The following is a 17849-nucleotide window of genomic DNA, read 5'->3' on the forward strand; positions in this document are numbered from 1 at the left end:
GGACAGGTAAGGTCACATGCGAAGGAAGTATGCCCCAGCCAGGAGGAAACAGGAAGTTTTCAACTGGCTGGACCAAACATTCCCCTGCATGTCCACTCTAGGAAAACAAGGAATGTTGTACTTGACTGCTACTTATGTATCACATCCCACAGTGTTGATAGATACATGCATGTAAAGGGAATTGTGTGTGGTGTGTAGGGTGACTCTGTGTATGTGTATGTGTGTGTGTGAGAGAGAGAGTTTGTTTTTTTTAAAAAATAATAATAATAATAATCTTAAGATCATCATTACTCACACCCCCCCCCCTAAGACAGCAAAAGAGAGTTTGTGTGCATTGTTCTAGCCCAGGCATCCCCAAACTGCGGCCCTCCAGATGTTTTGGCCTACAACTCCCATGATCCCTAGCTAACAGGACCAGTGGTTGGGGAAGATGGGAATTGTAGTCCAAAACATCTGGAGGGCCAAAGTTTGGGGATGCCTGTTCTAGCCCCACCTGCTGCTGGCATTACCATTTGATGGGGGAAAAAAGCTTCCCCACTCCTGCTGTCAAGGATAGGGTGATAAGCTTTTGAGTGTTAAAACAAGAGCTGAAAAAAGTCGTATGAGCAGAAGACATTTCTTCTGAATTTTTGTGGCTTACATTTACATACATGCAATGAACGTTTCTGTTAAATATATCAGCGGGTAACGTAAAGACATTGTGGGCATATCTTTTTTTGTGCTTCACAGGCAAACCAGCCATTTCCCACAGAGATCTGAAATCTAAAAACATTTTAGTCAAAAGGAATGAAACCTGTGCCATTGCTGACCTGGGACTGGCTGTCAAGCATGACTCTCTGTTGAACACGATTGACATACCTCAGAATTCTAGAGTGGGAACAAAGAGGTAAGTCAGTATGCTTCTAATATTTCGCATTAAATATTTCACACCCAAGAGGGTTGAACTGGAATTCTACATGTATATGGAAGAAAACCCAAAACCTTTTCCCCCTGTGAAATGTCTCCCCATCCCTAGTTTGTTTCAGAGATATTTGACGGGGCTGGTGAAATGGGGTGAAATATGTTTCACGGTCTCATTGCCTTCACTCAGATTTGTCTACGCGACATGCAGCAACATGTGTAACTAGGCAAATGAGAATCAAGGTACCAGTAGCCAAGTACCCTTCAAAAGTTAGTTGTATTACTCAAGGCTCACTGCGTATCTGCCTTTATTACGACCAAATGACACATTGCAAAATATGTGTATGTTACTGCTGTGTTTGAGTGCATGCTCTCTTTTAAAATAGCCACCGAGGGCAGGAACAGGACAATCAGGTAGGGTGGAATTAACCCTTTCCCCCACACCAAGTTCCCGATATCTCTTTCCCTTCAAAGGAAAGCTGTAGTGTGCCAGTCGGAGCATCCCTCCTGATGGGCCCAGCTCTGGAGCTGCTTTGTTAAAAGAAAGGAAAAACTTGTGCAGTGCTAAACGGCAGGTTAATGCAGCTTGCAGTTTTGCCCTCACTATTTCCTGTGCTGTGGAGGGCGGGGGGGGGGAGCAAATAAACCAGGATTCCTGCAGTTGCTTTAAGACAGGCACCCCCAAACTGTGGCCCTCCAGATGTTTTGGCCTACAACTCCCATGATGCCTAGCAAACAGGACCAGTGGTCGGGGAAGATGGGAATTGTAGTCCAAAACATCTGGAGGGCTGAAGTTTGGGGATGCCTGCTTTAAGTTGACTTGAGCTCAAGGTTTGCTTTACTGTGTCATCTGAACCCAAGCTCATGGTTTACAATCTCCTGGACAAACCATAAGCTGTAAGTCATAGTGGAAACCTTAGTTGTAGCACATGGTTAATTTGGAGAGAGCTAAAGCATGAGCCCAGGTTCAGATAATACACTAAGTCAAGTCATGGCTAAGTTCAGCACAGTACCACCGTAGAACAAGTGAAGTGGCTTCTTTGGCAGCCATGGTTTGACTTAGTGTGGTGTACAAAGTAGGCCGTAGTGTTCTGATGGCCTACTCAATGTGTACAGGTCCAAGGGGTGAGGATCAGCTGTTGAGTTCCTGCTGCCCTCTTTAATGTTTTCATCATACATAAATGTTGATCTCATGAGAAGGGCTGAAGACCAACTCCCAGGAATTGGGAGACCTAACAAGAATGCCTCAAATCTTCTGCTTTCCCTCAAACAAGTTCAGTGTTCTATAAATACCACATTTGCACTTCATTTTTATTTGTTGTCCCTTAATTTTAATCCTAGTTTTTGGTATCTCTGTATTTGAAAGGTACATGGCTCCAGAAATACTTGATGACACGATGAACATAAGTATCTTCGAGTCCTTCAAGCGTGCAGATATCTACTCTCTTGGGCTGGTGTACTGGGAAATATCCCGAAGATGCTCAGTTGGAGGTATAACCTATCTCTCTCTTTTTAATGCTCCAGACCAGGCATCCCCAAACTGCGGCCCTCCAGATGTGTTGGCCTACAACTCCCATGATCCCTAGCTAGCAGGACCAGTGGTGGGGGAAGATGGGAATTATAGTCCAAAACATCTGGAGGGCCAAAGTCTGGGGATACCTGCCATTGTGTTTTAAAACTAAGCATAGGAACAGGGACATATTTCATCCTGTTTGCTTGGAGCTCAGTGCAGTTTCTAACACAGGAGTAGGATTGTGGAAGTATGTGTTACACATGGGAAGAAGGGTCTCACACTATGACTAGGGAGCCTCACATGCCAGGACTAGCCCTACCAATGCAGGCATCTGAGGAAGAAGATCCCCTCTGCATGCAGGGGTGCTTTATATCCTAGACATAGCATGATGCTCCTTCACATGAATAATGCCTAAAGGCAGGGCTTTTTTCTGGACAAATAACACTGCTTAAAGGCGGCTTATGAGTGACTGAATCAATCAATCAGTGCTGAGGAGGAAAGGAATAGTGGGGAGACTGGAGAATAGGAAAATTGCACAACTGGTACTTTATTTAATTTTAAGAACATACCGTATACCTTCTTTCACCAGGTAAGTGGCTTACAAAATGTAGCATTGTATAACAGAAAAGCATTGAGTTACAAATATCATATGTATAAAGAGAACAGTGATCCTTGGTTGAAGGGCAGTTTATCAATGTAAGAAATTAATAAAATGACATCCCAGTAGGCCATTCAGCTGCTGCTTCAGGATTGGTGAAAACCAGAAGCCATCTACGATTTGATTGTTGTCCTGAATCAAACTTCTGTAGCCTTTCCTAGGTGGTTCCCTGTGGTGGGAAAGAGGGTATTCCCTTCCTTAAACAAATCCAACTTCCACGCCCAGTAGCTTTCCTGCACCCGTACTTCTGCTACCATTTAATATCACTTGTACAAGTTACAGTAATCCTGGTAACTATGGGATAAGCCCAGTCGTATATAGTTACTATACAGTGGTGCCTCGTTAGATGAATTTTTCGCTATACGAATAGGTTTTGCGATCAGAGGTTGCCTCGCAAGACGAGAAGGTTTTCTATGGCCACCGCTTCGTCTTGCGAAGCGTGACCATAAAAACCTCTGATCACAAAACCAATTTGCAAAAGGCATTTGTCTAGCAAAAGGGGAACCAGCTGTAGCAAGGGAAGAAGGCAAAGGAAGATGAGCTGTCAGCGCCTATCTTCCTTTGCCTTCTTCCCGCGCTACAGCTGGTTCCCCTTTCTGTTCTGCTGGTCTCTGCCGGTTGCCACGAGCAGTGAGGCGCAACTGGCAGAGACCAGCGGAACACAAAGGGGAACTAGCGCAGGAAGAAGGGAGGGAAAGCGGAGGAACGATCAGTTCCTCCGCTTTCCCCCTCGCTGCCTGGCCTGACAGAGCTTCCAAACCCCTTTTTCGGGGGGGGGGGAGAGGAGCGAAGGAAGAGAAAGCATCCCTTTCTCTTCGTTGGTTCCTCTCCCCCCTCCGCCGAAGAAGGGGGGAAGGCTGAGGAACGATCCGTTCCTCCGCCTTTCCCCCACCCCACCTGTCACACAGCCGGGGGACAGAGCCGAAGAGTGGTGGGCGCTGCTTGCCGGGGCTTGTCAACCCCAGCAAGCAGCGCCCACCAATCTTTGGCTCTGTCCCCCAGTGCCGAAGCGCGGCAGATGCTGCTTGGCAAGCAGTGCCCGCCGGCTCTGACGGGCGGGGGGGAAGCAGAGGAATGATCCATTCCCCCGCTTCTCCCCCCCCCGCCGCCTGGCACACAACTCTCTTGGCTGGGGAAGGCAGGCAAGCAAGAGCCTGTCTGCCTTCAGTCCCCCGGAGCCCATTAAGTTTCAATGCATTGCTATGGGAAACCGGGACTCACTAGATGAATTTTTCGTAGGACGAATTGAGTCCTGGAACGAATTATATTCATCTAGCGAGGCACCACTGTATTTGACAATACAGTGTTACCTCTACTTACGAATTTAATGCGTTCCGAACGCACATTCGTAAGTCGAATCCCATAGGAATGCGTTGGGAGAAAAAATTAGTAAGTTGAAGCAACCCTATCTAAATAGCATCCAAGATGGCGGAAGGAGCTCCGTTCGTAGAAACATTCGTAAGTAGAGGTAGAGGTACCACTAAGATTGTGTAGTGTGCGAGCTTCAAATTACACACTTTGCTTATTCGTTACTGTCACTTTCAATACCAACAGCTTGATTTAGTGTATTTTTCGCTCCATAGGATGCACCTCGTTTTTAGAGGAGGAAAAATATTTTTCTGGTTTTCCTCCTCTAAAAGGCTGGGAGGGGGGTGCTGAGGCGGCGGCAGCAGATGCTCCCAGGCTTCTCCTGCCGCCGACACCGGCGAAAGGGGAAGCCCCGTAGCGATGCTGTCGGGCTTCCCATTTCTCCCCCACTGCTTTCGCTGGTGTTGGAGGAGGCAGGGGGGTGTGCTGCTGCCGGCTCTGGCAGGGGCAACCGCGCTGCCCCCCCCAGCCAGTTTCCTGCTGCGTGCAGTGGATGAGTCACTCTGGGTCCGCTAGCTTCACAGCTGTAAAGCAGGCAGACAGAGAGCCGCTTGGGTTCTGTACCCACTGTGTGCGGCTTCCGCTTTGCTTGAGCGAGAGCCATGCGCAGTGGGCACCCTTCGCTCCATAAGACACAGAGACATTTCCCCTTCCTTTCTGGGAGGAAAAAAGTGCGTCTTATGGAGCGAAAAATACGGTACACTACTGTTAATAATACCAGACAGCCTTTGGCCATTGCCCTTGTATTTTACTTCACCCCTTTTAAGCCCTCAACACTATGACTGAGGACTTTTGTTGAAGCCTCTGTTTTAACCCCTACTCACCTATTGAAGTGTGTGTCAGTTTCTGCTGTCCTGTCTTGGAAGACCTTCCTTTGGAGCTCCTACTAGGCACCAGAGCCCAGCATTCCCAACTCCTCTCACTCCTGTAGACAAGTTCTCCCTGTCAAGTCAAGTGATTCAGCTACCCCAGCAAGTCTTCACCCTTCAAAGCAGTATCTCCAACCCTATCTCAGCTGTCACTTAAGGTTACCCAACGGACAGTTAAACCAACTTTCACCCGACCAAGACTTCCTGCATCAAACACATTACCTACTAATTAAAGCACAGCATAAATGAACTTCACACAGTTCAAACACCCCCCAACTCTTCCACAACCACAGGCCTGCATCTAGCTCAAGTGTGACCAGGGCTGTCCCTAGGCCCGGGTTGGGTGGTGCAAGGCGCCAGGGCACCTGGCCATCAGGGGCGCAGAATGCTGGTGTCCACGCGCCTCTGCTGTTGAGCGGCTTCAGACCGCTCTCCAGAGGTGCGTGGGGAGCGCTGGCCTGGGGCCGCCTGAACAGCTGAGAGGCGCAGTGCAACGGCCCCAGGCTCATGCTCCCCGCGCGCCTCCAGAGCTTCGCGCGGGGAGCACGAGCCTGGGGCTGCCTCCTCCGCGCCCCTCCTGCCCGCCTCACTCACAGGGGGCACCAGATATGGTTAATACCGCCCTGAGTGTGACGCTTTCTTTCGTCTTTGAGACTTCTGGGTTAGTGCATCTGGCTATTAACTGGAAGGTTGGAGGTTCAATCCTGTGGACAGGATTCCTGCAGTGCAAAGAGTTTACATCCCCACTGGATTGTAAAACCATAGAGCTGGGCTACGGCTCCAACATAAGGGATTGTCATATTGCATTATATAATAGGTTGCGTTATTACATTTCCCCCACTTAAATACATCTTCTCCTTTCACCTCTCATTCTTTGGATCCAAGCCAGAGTTGTATTAGCCTGTATTGGGTCTTCACCTGCCCTTAACAAGCTGACAGAAAGAATTGTGGGTACCACAGAGCTAGTTTGACAGGAATGATTGCTGGCAATTTCAAGGACTTTCCCATGTAGCCCTGAATGAAAATAAGTTTTCGGATGCTTCGAGGATGGGGCTTTACAGATTATTTTTTTAACCGAAGCATTTGGGAAAAGCACAATGTTTTCAAGAACATATTTGCCGACACAATGGATAATTTGCACAGGTGTGCCAGGAAGCCGTTTCTGTACTACATCTGTCCATATTTTGCTCCCATAACAATTGAAAGTCCCCTAGTAAATTTATATTTTTACCACATTCCTCTTCTAGGAATTGTTGAGGAGTACCAGCTACCTTACTATGATGCTGTGCCTTCTGATCCTTCAATAGAAGATATGAGAAAAGTAGTCTGTGAGCAAAAACATAGACCAAATATCCCAAATCAGTGGCAAAGCTGTGAGGTAACATTTTCTCTTGATTCCGCCCTTCTTTGAATTGCAACTTTTACTGTGTATCTTAAAAGTGCATGTTTTTAACTGAACTAAAATATGAAAACTTACCCACCCACCCCCAAAAGGAAGGAATTTTCTTTAACTGTTGCATATACCTGTCTGGTTAAGTAAATGGGTTCGATGTGAGGCGTAGTTCACCCCAGAGGCCTTTCAAATGCCAGAGTTTAATCCACAGGTGAACATCACGCGACTTTCCTTCGATGCAGCCCTCCAAACCTAGAGAGAAAGAATGCATGGATGATGGAAGGATTGGGAAGAATTTGAGTGTCTGTGGGTGTGTGGGTTTAAGAGAGTATGTGTGTAGAAGAGAGAAAAACAATGTCCCAGCCACCTTTCTGTTAGTCCCCACCCACTTTTTGCCCAATAGGGAACCAGGGCCTTCTTCGTAATGGCACACTCCCATCAGATGTCAAGGAAATAAACTATTTCACTTTCAGAAGACATCCTAAGGCAGCCCTGTATAGGGAAGTTTTTAATGTTTGATTCTGTTCTTAATATTTTGTTGGGAGCCACCCAGAGTGGCTGGGGCAACCCAGTCCGACGATAATAACAACAATAACAATAATAATATTTATATGCAGCTCTTGGCTCCCCAGCACAGGCTTAACTCTGGGATAAAAGAGTATTAAATGTAGTGCCTCAATCAGGTGTTGAGAATGACCAAGTGACTATCATACCTGTACCCCACAAAAAAAGTCTAGGATTTCCAGCAAAATCCTACATACGCCTACTAAGAAGTTACTTGCACCAAGCACACAAAAGAATTTCAGTCTTTCGTCAAAAGCATGGCTTCCAGGCAGACCTTGAGCCTTGGTGGTGGTCTAAAAAAAAAAGTTAATGACTGATAGTAAACTTGAAGAATTATATCAACACATGCACAACAGAAAAGAATACATCAGAGCATATTTCTGGTGATAAATCAGTAGCAGTTGCAGATCATAGAACTTACCACCCCAATGGTATAACCCCATTTAAAGTGTATTTGCATGAGCAGAAGTTCTTTTGCAAAGGGGACCCCAATTTGCAGCCCTCTTTGCCCTGCCATGGTGTTCCTATAGGGTCTCCCAGCCCCTCAGGAGCACTTCTTTAGGGGTCCAGGGACTGCAGAGAGGAGGAGGAGGAGGAGGCAGCAGCACAGTTGTTGCACAAGCAGAAAGGTTCCAAGTTCAAATACAGTAACGTCTCTGTGTGTGTGATGTGTGTGTGTGTGTGTGTGTGTGTGTGTGTGTGCGCGCACACACATTCTGAAGCCGTCTTGTTCCTGATGGCAATTTTCATGCTGAAGCACTGCGACAACCATGGATGTGCTCTTACTCTGCTTTTGCTCTTTTCCCAAGGCACTCAGAGTAATGGGCCGGATAATGCGTGAGTGCTGGTACGCCAATGGGGCAGCTCGACTGACAGCGCTTCGCATTAAGAAGACCATTTCTCAGCTCTACGTACAAGAAGATTCCAAAGCTTAGATTTGCACACCCCCACAGAAGAGGAAAGGGGGGGATTCTGTTGTTGTTTCGTTGTTTTTTGTTTCTTTGCATTGATTTTTCTCTCTCTCTCTACCTCACACGATGCGCAGCACAGTATTTAACAGCCCAAAGCAGAGTACTGGAAATTAACTTCACTGGTTGTTCAAAGGTTAATTTCCAGCTGGTTCATGATGTCCACAGACTGCCTTGCCTGGTCTTTTTTTTTGGAAAATGGGATCTGGTCCATCCAAGTGGTCCACTGTGTTACTCTCCCTGTACCTGCCATGCAAGCCGTTATGCATCTAAGGCACAGCTGAGAGAACATGGAGAATGTCAGGATGCAACCACACCTAGGACTTTTGTAGTCTGTGCAGATGGTATGCAAAGTAACTGAAGAAACTAGAGCATTTAAAGGTTTGCATTCTAAGCGAAGCCTGAATGCAATATTCTGCGTATTTATTCTGTGCTAAGATATATTGCCTGCCCGAGCCACACTTCCCCGCCCCCTTCTGTAAATCTCACAAGATGAATAGCTTTCCAGGTTATCTAAAGAACTGTGACTTAAGCCACAAGACCTCACACAACATAGACCTAGAGCTTTCTTCCTCATGGGATTTCAAGTGTGACTATAGGCCAGAGAGGCATGGCTTGGAAAATCTCCATGGGATCTGGAGCATTAATGCCCACTTGCAGGGATGCTGAGCTTCTCAAGTTCCTGCCAGCTTGCTGCAGGGTCCTCGAGCAGCCCCCTCTCCATCCAGGGCATGACAAGTGTCTCTCCAGTGGATTGCTACTATGTTGGGTAGGGATTCCTGAAAACTGAAATGTGCTAAGTATATCTGTTCTAGGCTAAGGTACGTTACGAGCATTGTGTGACTGTAGAAAATGTTTGCGAAGCACATTTCTCTAGCATCTCCAGCTACAACCAAGCACCTTGTGAAATAACATACCCCTCCCTAACAGCCACACTACCTGTTGTATTGGCTATGTAGCTGTGCATTTAAGTTTAGATGGTGGTGGTGGTGTTACAGAAATTAGTAGAGCAGAGAGAAGGGGAAGGGGATTTAAACCCTTTACTCCTTGCTGTGGTACCATTTTTGGATTGTCTCCACCCATTCCTGCAGTTTTGCTTGGTGATGAATAACTCATTTTCTTCAATAAGAACTTTCTCCCTATGCAAATTGCAGCAACAGGGGACCCAATCTAGATTGGAACCATAGGAAGGATGTTAGTCCTCCCATGCAGATCTCTGCCCCCTCCATTTCACACTGGAAAGCTGTATTAAAAACCCTTCACTTGAAGGCACAGCCATGTTGCTAATGCAACATGTAGTTTGGTCCCAAGACTTTAGGAAGCTGCTGTCAGTTGGTGTGGATTATATTTAGCTTTGTGGACCAATGATCCAACCTGATATAAGGCCACTTTCTATGTTCTAAACCAAGTGTGCTGTTACCCTTCAAACAAGAGAGAATCTTGGACCAAATTCATTCAAGCATTTCCCATATTGTAAACTAGTTGGTGCAATGTGTATAGAATTTGTTTCTTGTTTGGTCTTTTATTAACCAAATAAGAGAGGCGTCCAATCAAACACATATACTGTGAAACTTAAAGTTCTCATTATATGTTGCCTTAAAAGTGGCCATTTATTTAATGCTTCAAATGTAAATTTATAGTTAAATGTTAGAAACTGCATTTTGTTACATGTGTCCAGTTTAGTGTTCCAGAATCTTAGCCAAGGACCACTGCTGTTGGAATAAGCTTGGATTGTGTGCTATGTGGTGCCAAAAAATAGAATGAGGCTGTAGAATATGTCTGTGATTCTTAATGCATTGGAGCATGTCAGATTAGATAATGAAAATTTGGGTATATATGTTCAAAGTTAATTTTCCATGAAATTGTGAATCTGGGAGGGTGATGAGTCATATATATATATATATATATATATATATATATATATATATATATATGAGCTATGTCTTTAGATGTCTGTTGTTCAGGCTGGACACTGAGGTCCAGCTCTGAGGGCCTTCTGGTGGTTCCCTCACTGCAAGAAGTGAAGTTACACAGAACCAGGCAGAGGGCCTTCTCAGTGGTGGCGCCTGCCCTGTGGAACGCCCTCCCGTGTCAAGGAGAGAAGCAACTATACAACCTTTAGAAGACATCTGAAGGCAGCTCTGTATGTTTTATTATGGTTTTGTATATACTGGAAGCCATCCAGGGTGGCTTAAGTCATCGTTTGATGTTGCAGTCAACCAATGATAAAATACTGCATGTGTGAACTGGTTCTTGATTCATGTATTTGGCACTGTGAGTCGCAGAGCCTATCCTTATAATTCATTTTATGGATCAATGTCACCCTCTTATTTGCTGTCCTGCCATGTGCTTAACTTTGTAAAATCAGCAGCAACCCTCCTGTTGCTGCAAGTCGAGTGAGAGATGCCTATATGTTTGTGAGGAATGTTCCTTCTTAACCCCCCCCCCCGCCCCCCGTTCTTTAAGGAATCACTGGTATAGTTTGAAATCATCTTATATTGAAGCCCCATGCCTTTTGCCTGTACTGTGCAATTCTAATGTGAAAAATAAATGGCCTTGCAGGGGAAAAATATATTTAACTGGATGCTGCCACAAGCTTCATATTTGTGTTTTGAAATACTTTGTTAAGTCTGTGCTGTGTGATTCTTCTTTTGTATGAGCCTTTTTGAAAGGAACACACATATTCTGTGCTAGCAGGCGCCACAAATTTATGGCTCTGCCAGTAAAGGAGTATTATTATTTTTTGTTGATGGAATGTGACAGAAGTGCAATAAATTGAATCTGAATGATCCTGAATGTATTAGGTAAGATGCCTATATCAGAAGAAAGCATAACTCTTAGAGTTTGGAGATGCTTAATGGTTCGGCATAGTGCCATTCCAGAGTGCGGAATATGTAGCGTTTCAAACCTGCAAGTTTCCATAAAAGCTGTGCTTTTTTTAAATATAGAAATAGGAATGTTTTTATGTTCATTAAGAGACTAGCTTCAAACATAGTTATGGAACTGAGTGATGATGTCAGTCTTCAAACTGTACCTGGTCTAACCTTAGTGTAATACTGTAACAAGTAAAATATTTATTTTTTTTATTGCTCAATACTGCTGCTGCCTCTGGTTGTAAATAATGAATTTTGAATGTTGTATTTTTGAATACCTACATTTTTCTGAAAGTGTATTTTTGTAAAGTGGCAATTTTACTATATTAATCCTTCTTTGCCATTGTTTCTGTGAAGCATAACCTCTTTTAAAGAATAAAAACACGATGCCTACGAAATGTACTCTGTTCTGCTGCTATGTCTTCCCTAAAGCCATATATATCTCACTTGACCTTGCAGTATTTTATTTTCGAGTAAAAACAAAACACTGACCCCCTCTTCCCCACCCCCCACCCCAAGTCCTAATCTTAGGTGCTTTTTAAAGCCTAGAAACTTCTGCATATTGTTTGAAGAATAGGAGAAGTAAAAGTTCTTACCTTATTTTGTGCTGGTCATGCTGCATATGTAGTACCATGTCTATTTGGGCACCAAATTTTAAGAGGGATGTTGACTGGAGCATGATCACAGGATGGTGAACGGTTTAGAAGCCAGATCCTGAAAAAGATTTAAAAGATGTGGATTACATGGAGTAGCAGAAAACCAAAGAAACCAGGAAAAGGGTGGAAGGGAAGTTATATGGTATATGTATACATGCTGTATTTGGTACGAAGTTGTAAGTGGGACAGGGGGAGGGGATTAACTATGCTCTCTGTTCCTGTTTTTGAAAATGCAAAAGAAGAAAAAGAAAAAGGAAGGAAGGAAGGAAGGAAGGGAAAAAAACCTAATCCTCAGAGAAAAAGTTGAAAGAGCTAAATATATTCAGGGGTGTATCAAGTGGGTGCGTATCAAGTGGGTGCGTTGGGAGTGGTCCAACCCGGGTGCCACCCTGGAGGGGGGTGACACTCTGCACCCCCCCCCCGCAACTCCCAAGCCGAGCCCTGACACCCAGTAAAAAGCGGCGGTGGCTGGCTTGGGAGGCGCTCTTTGCTTCAAGGGGTTGGCGTCCGTACGGGCTACCGCTTTCACGCGCCGTCCATATAGGATGCCACCTGTACGGCTGCTGCGCAAGAGCAGCAGCCCGTATGGACTGCACATGTGTGGCACCCTGTACGAAGTGCGCACGTGCGGGATGCCGCACATGCGCAGCCCGTATGGGATGCCTCACAGGGTACCACCTGGGCTTGGTACACCAGTGAATATATTTATCCTGGGGTGGAGAAGACAAGGTTAAGGAGAAGACAACTATGAAGAACTGTCAGCAGAGGCTGGCCCATTAAGACAAATGGGACAGTGCCCCACAACCACAGTCTGCCTTCGGTTAGATCCCTTTCCCTACCTACCTGCCTGCCTGCCTTCATTGGCTCTGCCTCTGCCTACTGTTGGTCTACTACCTTTCTGCCCCACTAGTCAGCAGCCACCAACCACCAAGAGCTGTCAACACAGAAGAATGGAGTGGACTTCCTCTCTGTCGTTACAGGGGGACGGTGCTAGAATCATTGGGTGGAGATTTCAATGAATGCCTAACATTTAGGAGAAACATCTACTCTTGATGGTGATGTGTTAGTGCCTAGAGAAGGCACTTTGCAGTGTGTTATGTGCCTGTCATGCAGGTGGGGATAGAAACCTTTGCTGTGGCTGAGCTGCAGGTGGAAGCTTCCTTATTTTGACTATTGCCTCCCCCTTCTATCACCCATTAATTAGGTGGAGTGGGGTAAGAAACGAATGGGAAAGGTCTGTCCCCTCTCAGGTCTCTCTCTCCTCTCCATATGTTCTGGCCCAATATGCTCCATCTTCATCACACAGCTTCCTTCTCGCAGGATAGCCAGAACCAAGGTCACATCCACACCATAAATATTAAAGCACATTTGCACCACTTCAACAGCAGCCTTTACAAATTGCATTAGAGACACATGATTACAAAGTAAAATTTACCATCAGGTCACTTAACTACAGGATAGGCTCAAACAGACAATTTATCACCTGTAAGGTCAACTAGAACTTGCAGCTGTTTAAAACGTTTCGTACGTCTGCCAGTTTATATACATACTGAGATGCTTTCCTAAGCAGAGTAAACTATTTAATTTGAAGAGAATAAATAAAGCCGAGAGTCCCAGGATAGGTCACATAGCACCAGAGCTCTACTTTGTGCACACTCTGTCTGTCTGTCTGTCTCAAATGCAATAATAAATCGGTACGGAGAGCAAACAGCAGTTTTTCGTCTGGTGAGAGCAGTGCGCCACCTGCTGGATCTTGAAGGGTTTTTTTATGAGTGTGTACTCTGAATACTGGGTTAATTCTGAATGAAACATTCTATGCTTTAGAAAAACAATGCATAGTTGCTTTCATTGTTCAATGATGTCAGGGGGTGATTTTATTCATTTAGCTAGCTAGCTAGTTTGCCACCAGGTATCAAATAACAACACCGCAAAAAGCAAATATGAGAATCTTAAGGAGAGCAAAGGTGCAAAGGAACTTTCGAAATTACCAACCCTGTTTCTAGGCAGGGGATGATTTCACCAAGGGGAGGAGAAATTCTCTAGCAGTTCCTTAGCAGCAGCCTTGTCAGGTCAGGAACAGCCCACACTCTAAGATTTCAGGGCCCAAACCTGAGACCTAGACACAGCCCACTACCCAGTGATGTCAAAGTGGGAGGGCCTCTCCCCCCTCAGCCCCCCATATCCTTTTGTGACCTCACAGGTGGTCTGGAGCCACTGTCGACAGCTAAGGAAGGACCAGCACAGCCACCTAAGGTCGGACAATTATGGTGCAACTCAGAACTGATTGATTATTTCTCACCCATCCCACCTTCATGTGTATGGGCGCGGGGAGCACACAACATAAAGCTCAGGTATTTACTCTTACAATGTCTATCTTTGAAGAAAATGGATATGGTAACAAGATATTTAGAAACAAATATCTTGATGACATCACCTCCAGACTGGAGGGCAGGGGATACAGTATACTCCTTTTTGCTCACCTAGTTCATCTGGGAAAGTTATGCAAAGGCCCATTCTCTCAGGAAAACCCCCAGTCCTCTGCCCTCTTCCAGCATTACTCCACCAACATAGAAATTCCCATTCCACCCTTCCCACACACTGAATAGCTTCATTCCCCTATCCTCTCCCAATGATCTCTAATATGGAATTTGCCTGCCACACACTGCGTTGACGTCTTCATCAAGCTTGCCATGACAACCCCAAGGTCTTATTCCTGGTCAGTTACTTAAATTCACACAGGGTCTGAACTGATGGTTCTGAGCTGTGTGAAACTAAGATTCTTTTTGTGCCCACATGCTTCATTTTACACTTGTTTACAATGAATTTCATTTGCCATTTTACTGTCTGCCCACTCCTTTTTTAACAGGTTCTTTGGAAGCGCTTCACAATCTCTTTTTGTTTTAACAACCCTAAACAATTTAGTATAGTCAGGAAACCTGGTCACCTCATTGCCCATCCCTAACAATTTCTCCATTCACTTCTTCCTGCTATTTAACCATTTCCTGATCTGCAAGAGGTCTTCTCTTATTTCATGACTGCTAAGCTTACTCAGGAGTCTCTGGTGGGGTAACTTGTCAAAAGCTTTTTAAAAGTCCAAGTATGCTATGTCAAGCATCTATACCATCAAATGCCAACAGTGCCCTTCAGCTCTCTATATTGGACAAACAGGCCAAACCATACGCCAAAGGATAAATGGACATAAATCTGACATCAGGAATCACAAGTCAGAGAAACCAGTAGGAGGACACTTCAATCTCCCAGGACATTCTATACAAGATCTCAAAGTAGCTGTCTTACTACAAAAGAATTTCAGAAATAGACTGGAAAGAGAAGTTGCTGAATTGCAACTCATCACCAAGCTTAAAACCATGGAGAGACCTGGTCTGAATAAGAACATTGGATTCTTATCTCATTATACATGATAAAGCTTTATTTAGCCATCTTACCCCTTGCTTTTTCCTGCAAGACCAATCACAGTCGTTAACAGTCATCAACAGGTTTACCACTCCTATCAGCCAACCACCCATTCCCACCACCCTTCTGAGTAATACCCCTCCTCACCTTCTGACTATACATAAGGGTCTAGTGACTTCTGTTTCAGTGTATCTGAAGAAGTGTGCATGCATACGAAAGCTCATACCTATGACAAACTTAGTTGGTCTCTAAGGTGCGACTGGAAGGATTTTTTTCCTTTAGATGCTTGCTGACAGTGTCAGAGAACTCTAGTAGGATTGTGACACATGACTTACCCTCAAAGAAGCATTGCTAGCTTACTTCAGCAAGGTTGTTTAACATAGTCTTTAACAATACTTTTCACCAGTTTTCCTGGGATGGGTGTAAAGCTAACTGGCCTGTAATTTCCAGGGTCTCATTCACTAACTTCCAGTCATCAGTCTGAGGGACAAGTTACATATTCCTACTCTCAGGTGGATGCCTCCTGGACCTGTCAATTTATGAGTTTTTATTAGATGCAGAACTTCATCTCTCATCACCACGATCTGTCTCAGTTCCTCAGACTCCCTGCAGCAGTTAGTTCAGCCACCAGGATCTGCCCTGTATCTTCTATTGTGAAGACTGATGCAAATAATTCTTTCAGCTTCTCTACAATCTTATCCGCCTTTAGCACAACATCATTAATTAAGCAGCAGCATCAAAATACAAGCCAAATCCAATAAAATAGCAGTATCAAGGCACCTAAAACTGCCTTTTAAATCTCCCTTCCTCCCAAAGGAGCCCAGGGTAGCACCTAACAAAACAATAAAAACAATAGAAACCTCTTTAAAACATTTAGTTTAATTAGTTGAATGGAAGGTCTACTGTGAGGAGGGTTTGACTAACAGTTTGGGAGAGTCTGGCTTTTAATCTTTATTAAACAAGGTGCCATATTCATGCACAGATGGATATTCCCAGATGAGTTTAGTGGTGGCATCATCATTAACATTTGTTTTCCAGCATTCCTCCAAAGAGTTCAAGGTGCTATACACGGTTTACCCCTCTCAATTTTATCTTTACAACACCCAGTGAGCGGGGAGCAACCTAAAGTCACCAATCAAGCTTTATAGCTGAGTGGGGCCTTTTAAAGCACATTCGAAGCACACGCTTGCCTCTCAAAGAATTCTAGGCACTGTATTCCACTAAAGGTTGCTGGGAATTGTAACTATGAGAGGTGAACTACATTCCCCAGAATTCTTTGTGGGAAACGATGTGCTTTAAGGGTACACAGTGACACAGATAGGGTTTCTAAACCCTGGTATCTCATGTCCTAGTCAGGGGCGTAGCGGGGTGCTGCGACACCCGGGGCGGCAAATTGCCATGCACCCGGGTGGGCGCTGCGTCGCTACATGGCAGGGTATTGCCGCTCCCCCCACGCCTCACTCCAGCTACAAACTCCAGGTAAAAAGCCCAATCAGTGTGGCAGGTGCGCCGTGCTGAGCGGGCTTTTTACCTGGAGTTTGTAGCTGGAGCGAGGCACGGGGCTTTGGAGGCATTGGGGGGCGGTGGCGATACCCCGCTACGTAACACGTATGCGCAGCGGGATGCTGGGACCGAGCAACAGGAGCTTACCCCGTCGCAGGGATTCGAACCACTGACCTGATCAGCAAGCCCTAGGCTCTGTGGTTTAACCCACAGCACCACCCGCGTCCCTCCAGGGGTCCTTTACCAACACTCTAACCACTACAACACACAAGAATTTCCTAGGGAATGCATCCTCTTTCTGGGTTGCGATTATCCCTTCCCCGCTCCCCCTGGCTGCGAGTGCCATAGATCCATTCGTACTATATTTCTTCGTGGTTCCTATCCGTTTGTCCTGCAGTGAACTTTCATCGACTCAGTGGAGTCATTCTAGTGCATGATGTTACGTCTGTGTTGCAAGTTTATTGTGGCTTCTCTGCAGGCTTCAGTATGAAGAGAGGTACACATTGAGTAACAGTTGCACAGATTGTTGAGAAACAAAGTTTGTTTTCAAAAGCCGAAGATTGCAAACCACAATGCGGGCCCAATCAGACAGCTAATTAAAGGTGCTTAATGTAAAGACACTTAAATGATATTGTAGCCTCTTGCTTACCGGTAGTAGAACTGATATGTTGCAGGGTCACTGTTGCTTTATTTGTTTCACAGAAGCAGGAAAGAGTTTCACAGCTAGAAAAAAGAGAAGAGGATACAGTGGAACCTCGGTTTATGAACACCTCGGTTTATGAATTTTCGGTTTATGAACGCCGCGGACCCATCTGGAACGGATTAATTCACTTTCCATTACTTTCAATGGGAAAGTTCGCTTCAGTTTATGAACGCTTCAGTTTATGAACAGACTTCCGGAACCAATTACACCCATGCTTCAGTTTATGAACGCTTACTCCGCGGACCGTCTGGAACGGATTAATTCACTTTCCATTACTTTCAATGGGAAAGTTCGCTTCAGTTTATGAACGCTTCAGTTTATGAACAGACTTCCGGAACCAATTGTGTTCATAAACCGATGTACCACTGTATTTGACACCTTCAGCTAGAACAGGGGATCCTGTGGCTTTCCAAATGTTGTTGAACTACAGCTCCCATTACCCCTAATCGCTAGCCCAGCTGGCTGAC

General features: G+C 45.2%; 1 protein-coding gene and 1 long non-coding RNA gene across 3 annotated transcripts in view; one reads left to right on the forward strand and one right to left on the reverse strand.

The window, feature by feature from the left end:
• Positions 1–11508, forward strand: part of ACVR1C (activin A receptor type 1C) — a 43281-nt gene extending 31773 nt beyond the window's left edge. Inside the window, exons 6-9 of one of the 2 annotated variants that reach the window (XM_035131870.3) lie at positions 730–886; positions 2267–2391; positions 6556–6686; positions 8075–11508. In XM_035131870.3, coding sequence (XP_034987761.1) covers positions 730–886; positions 2267–2391; positions 6556–6686; positions 8075–8200 — 539 coding nt within the window. In that variant the 3' untranslated portion in view covers positions 8201–11508. The remainder of the gene's footprint in view (positions 1–729; positions 887–2266; positions 2392–6555; positions 6687–8074) is intronic. The other variant, XM_088661177.1, reaches the window with a different exon arrangement.
• LOC148687515 (uncharacterized) overlaps positions 3132–17849 on the reverse strand; it is a 36053-nt gene continuing 21335 nt past the window's right edge. Inside the window, exons 3-7 of the long non-coding RNA XR_015947919.1 lie at positions 17329–17402; positions 11703–11820; positions 6833–6953; positions 5264–5364; positions 3132–3240 (exon numbers count right to left, since the gene is read on the reverse strand). This is a non-coding gene — a long non-coding RNA (uncharacterized LOC148687515). The remainder of the gene's footprint in view (positions 3241–5263; positions 5365–6832; positions 6954–11702; positions 11821–17328; positions 17403–17849) is intronic.

This window comes from Zootoca vivipara, chromosome 1 (assembly GCF_965207765.1).
Source record: "Zootoca vivipara chromosome 1, rZooViv2.hap1.1, whole genome shotgun sequence".
Lineage (NCBI taxonomy): Eukaryota > Metazoa > Chordata > Lepidosauria > Squamata > Lacertidae > Zootoca > Zootoca vivipara.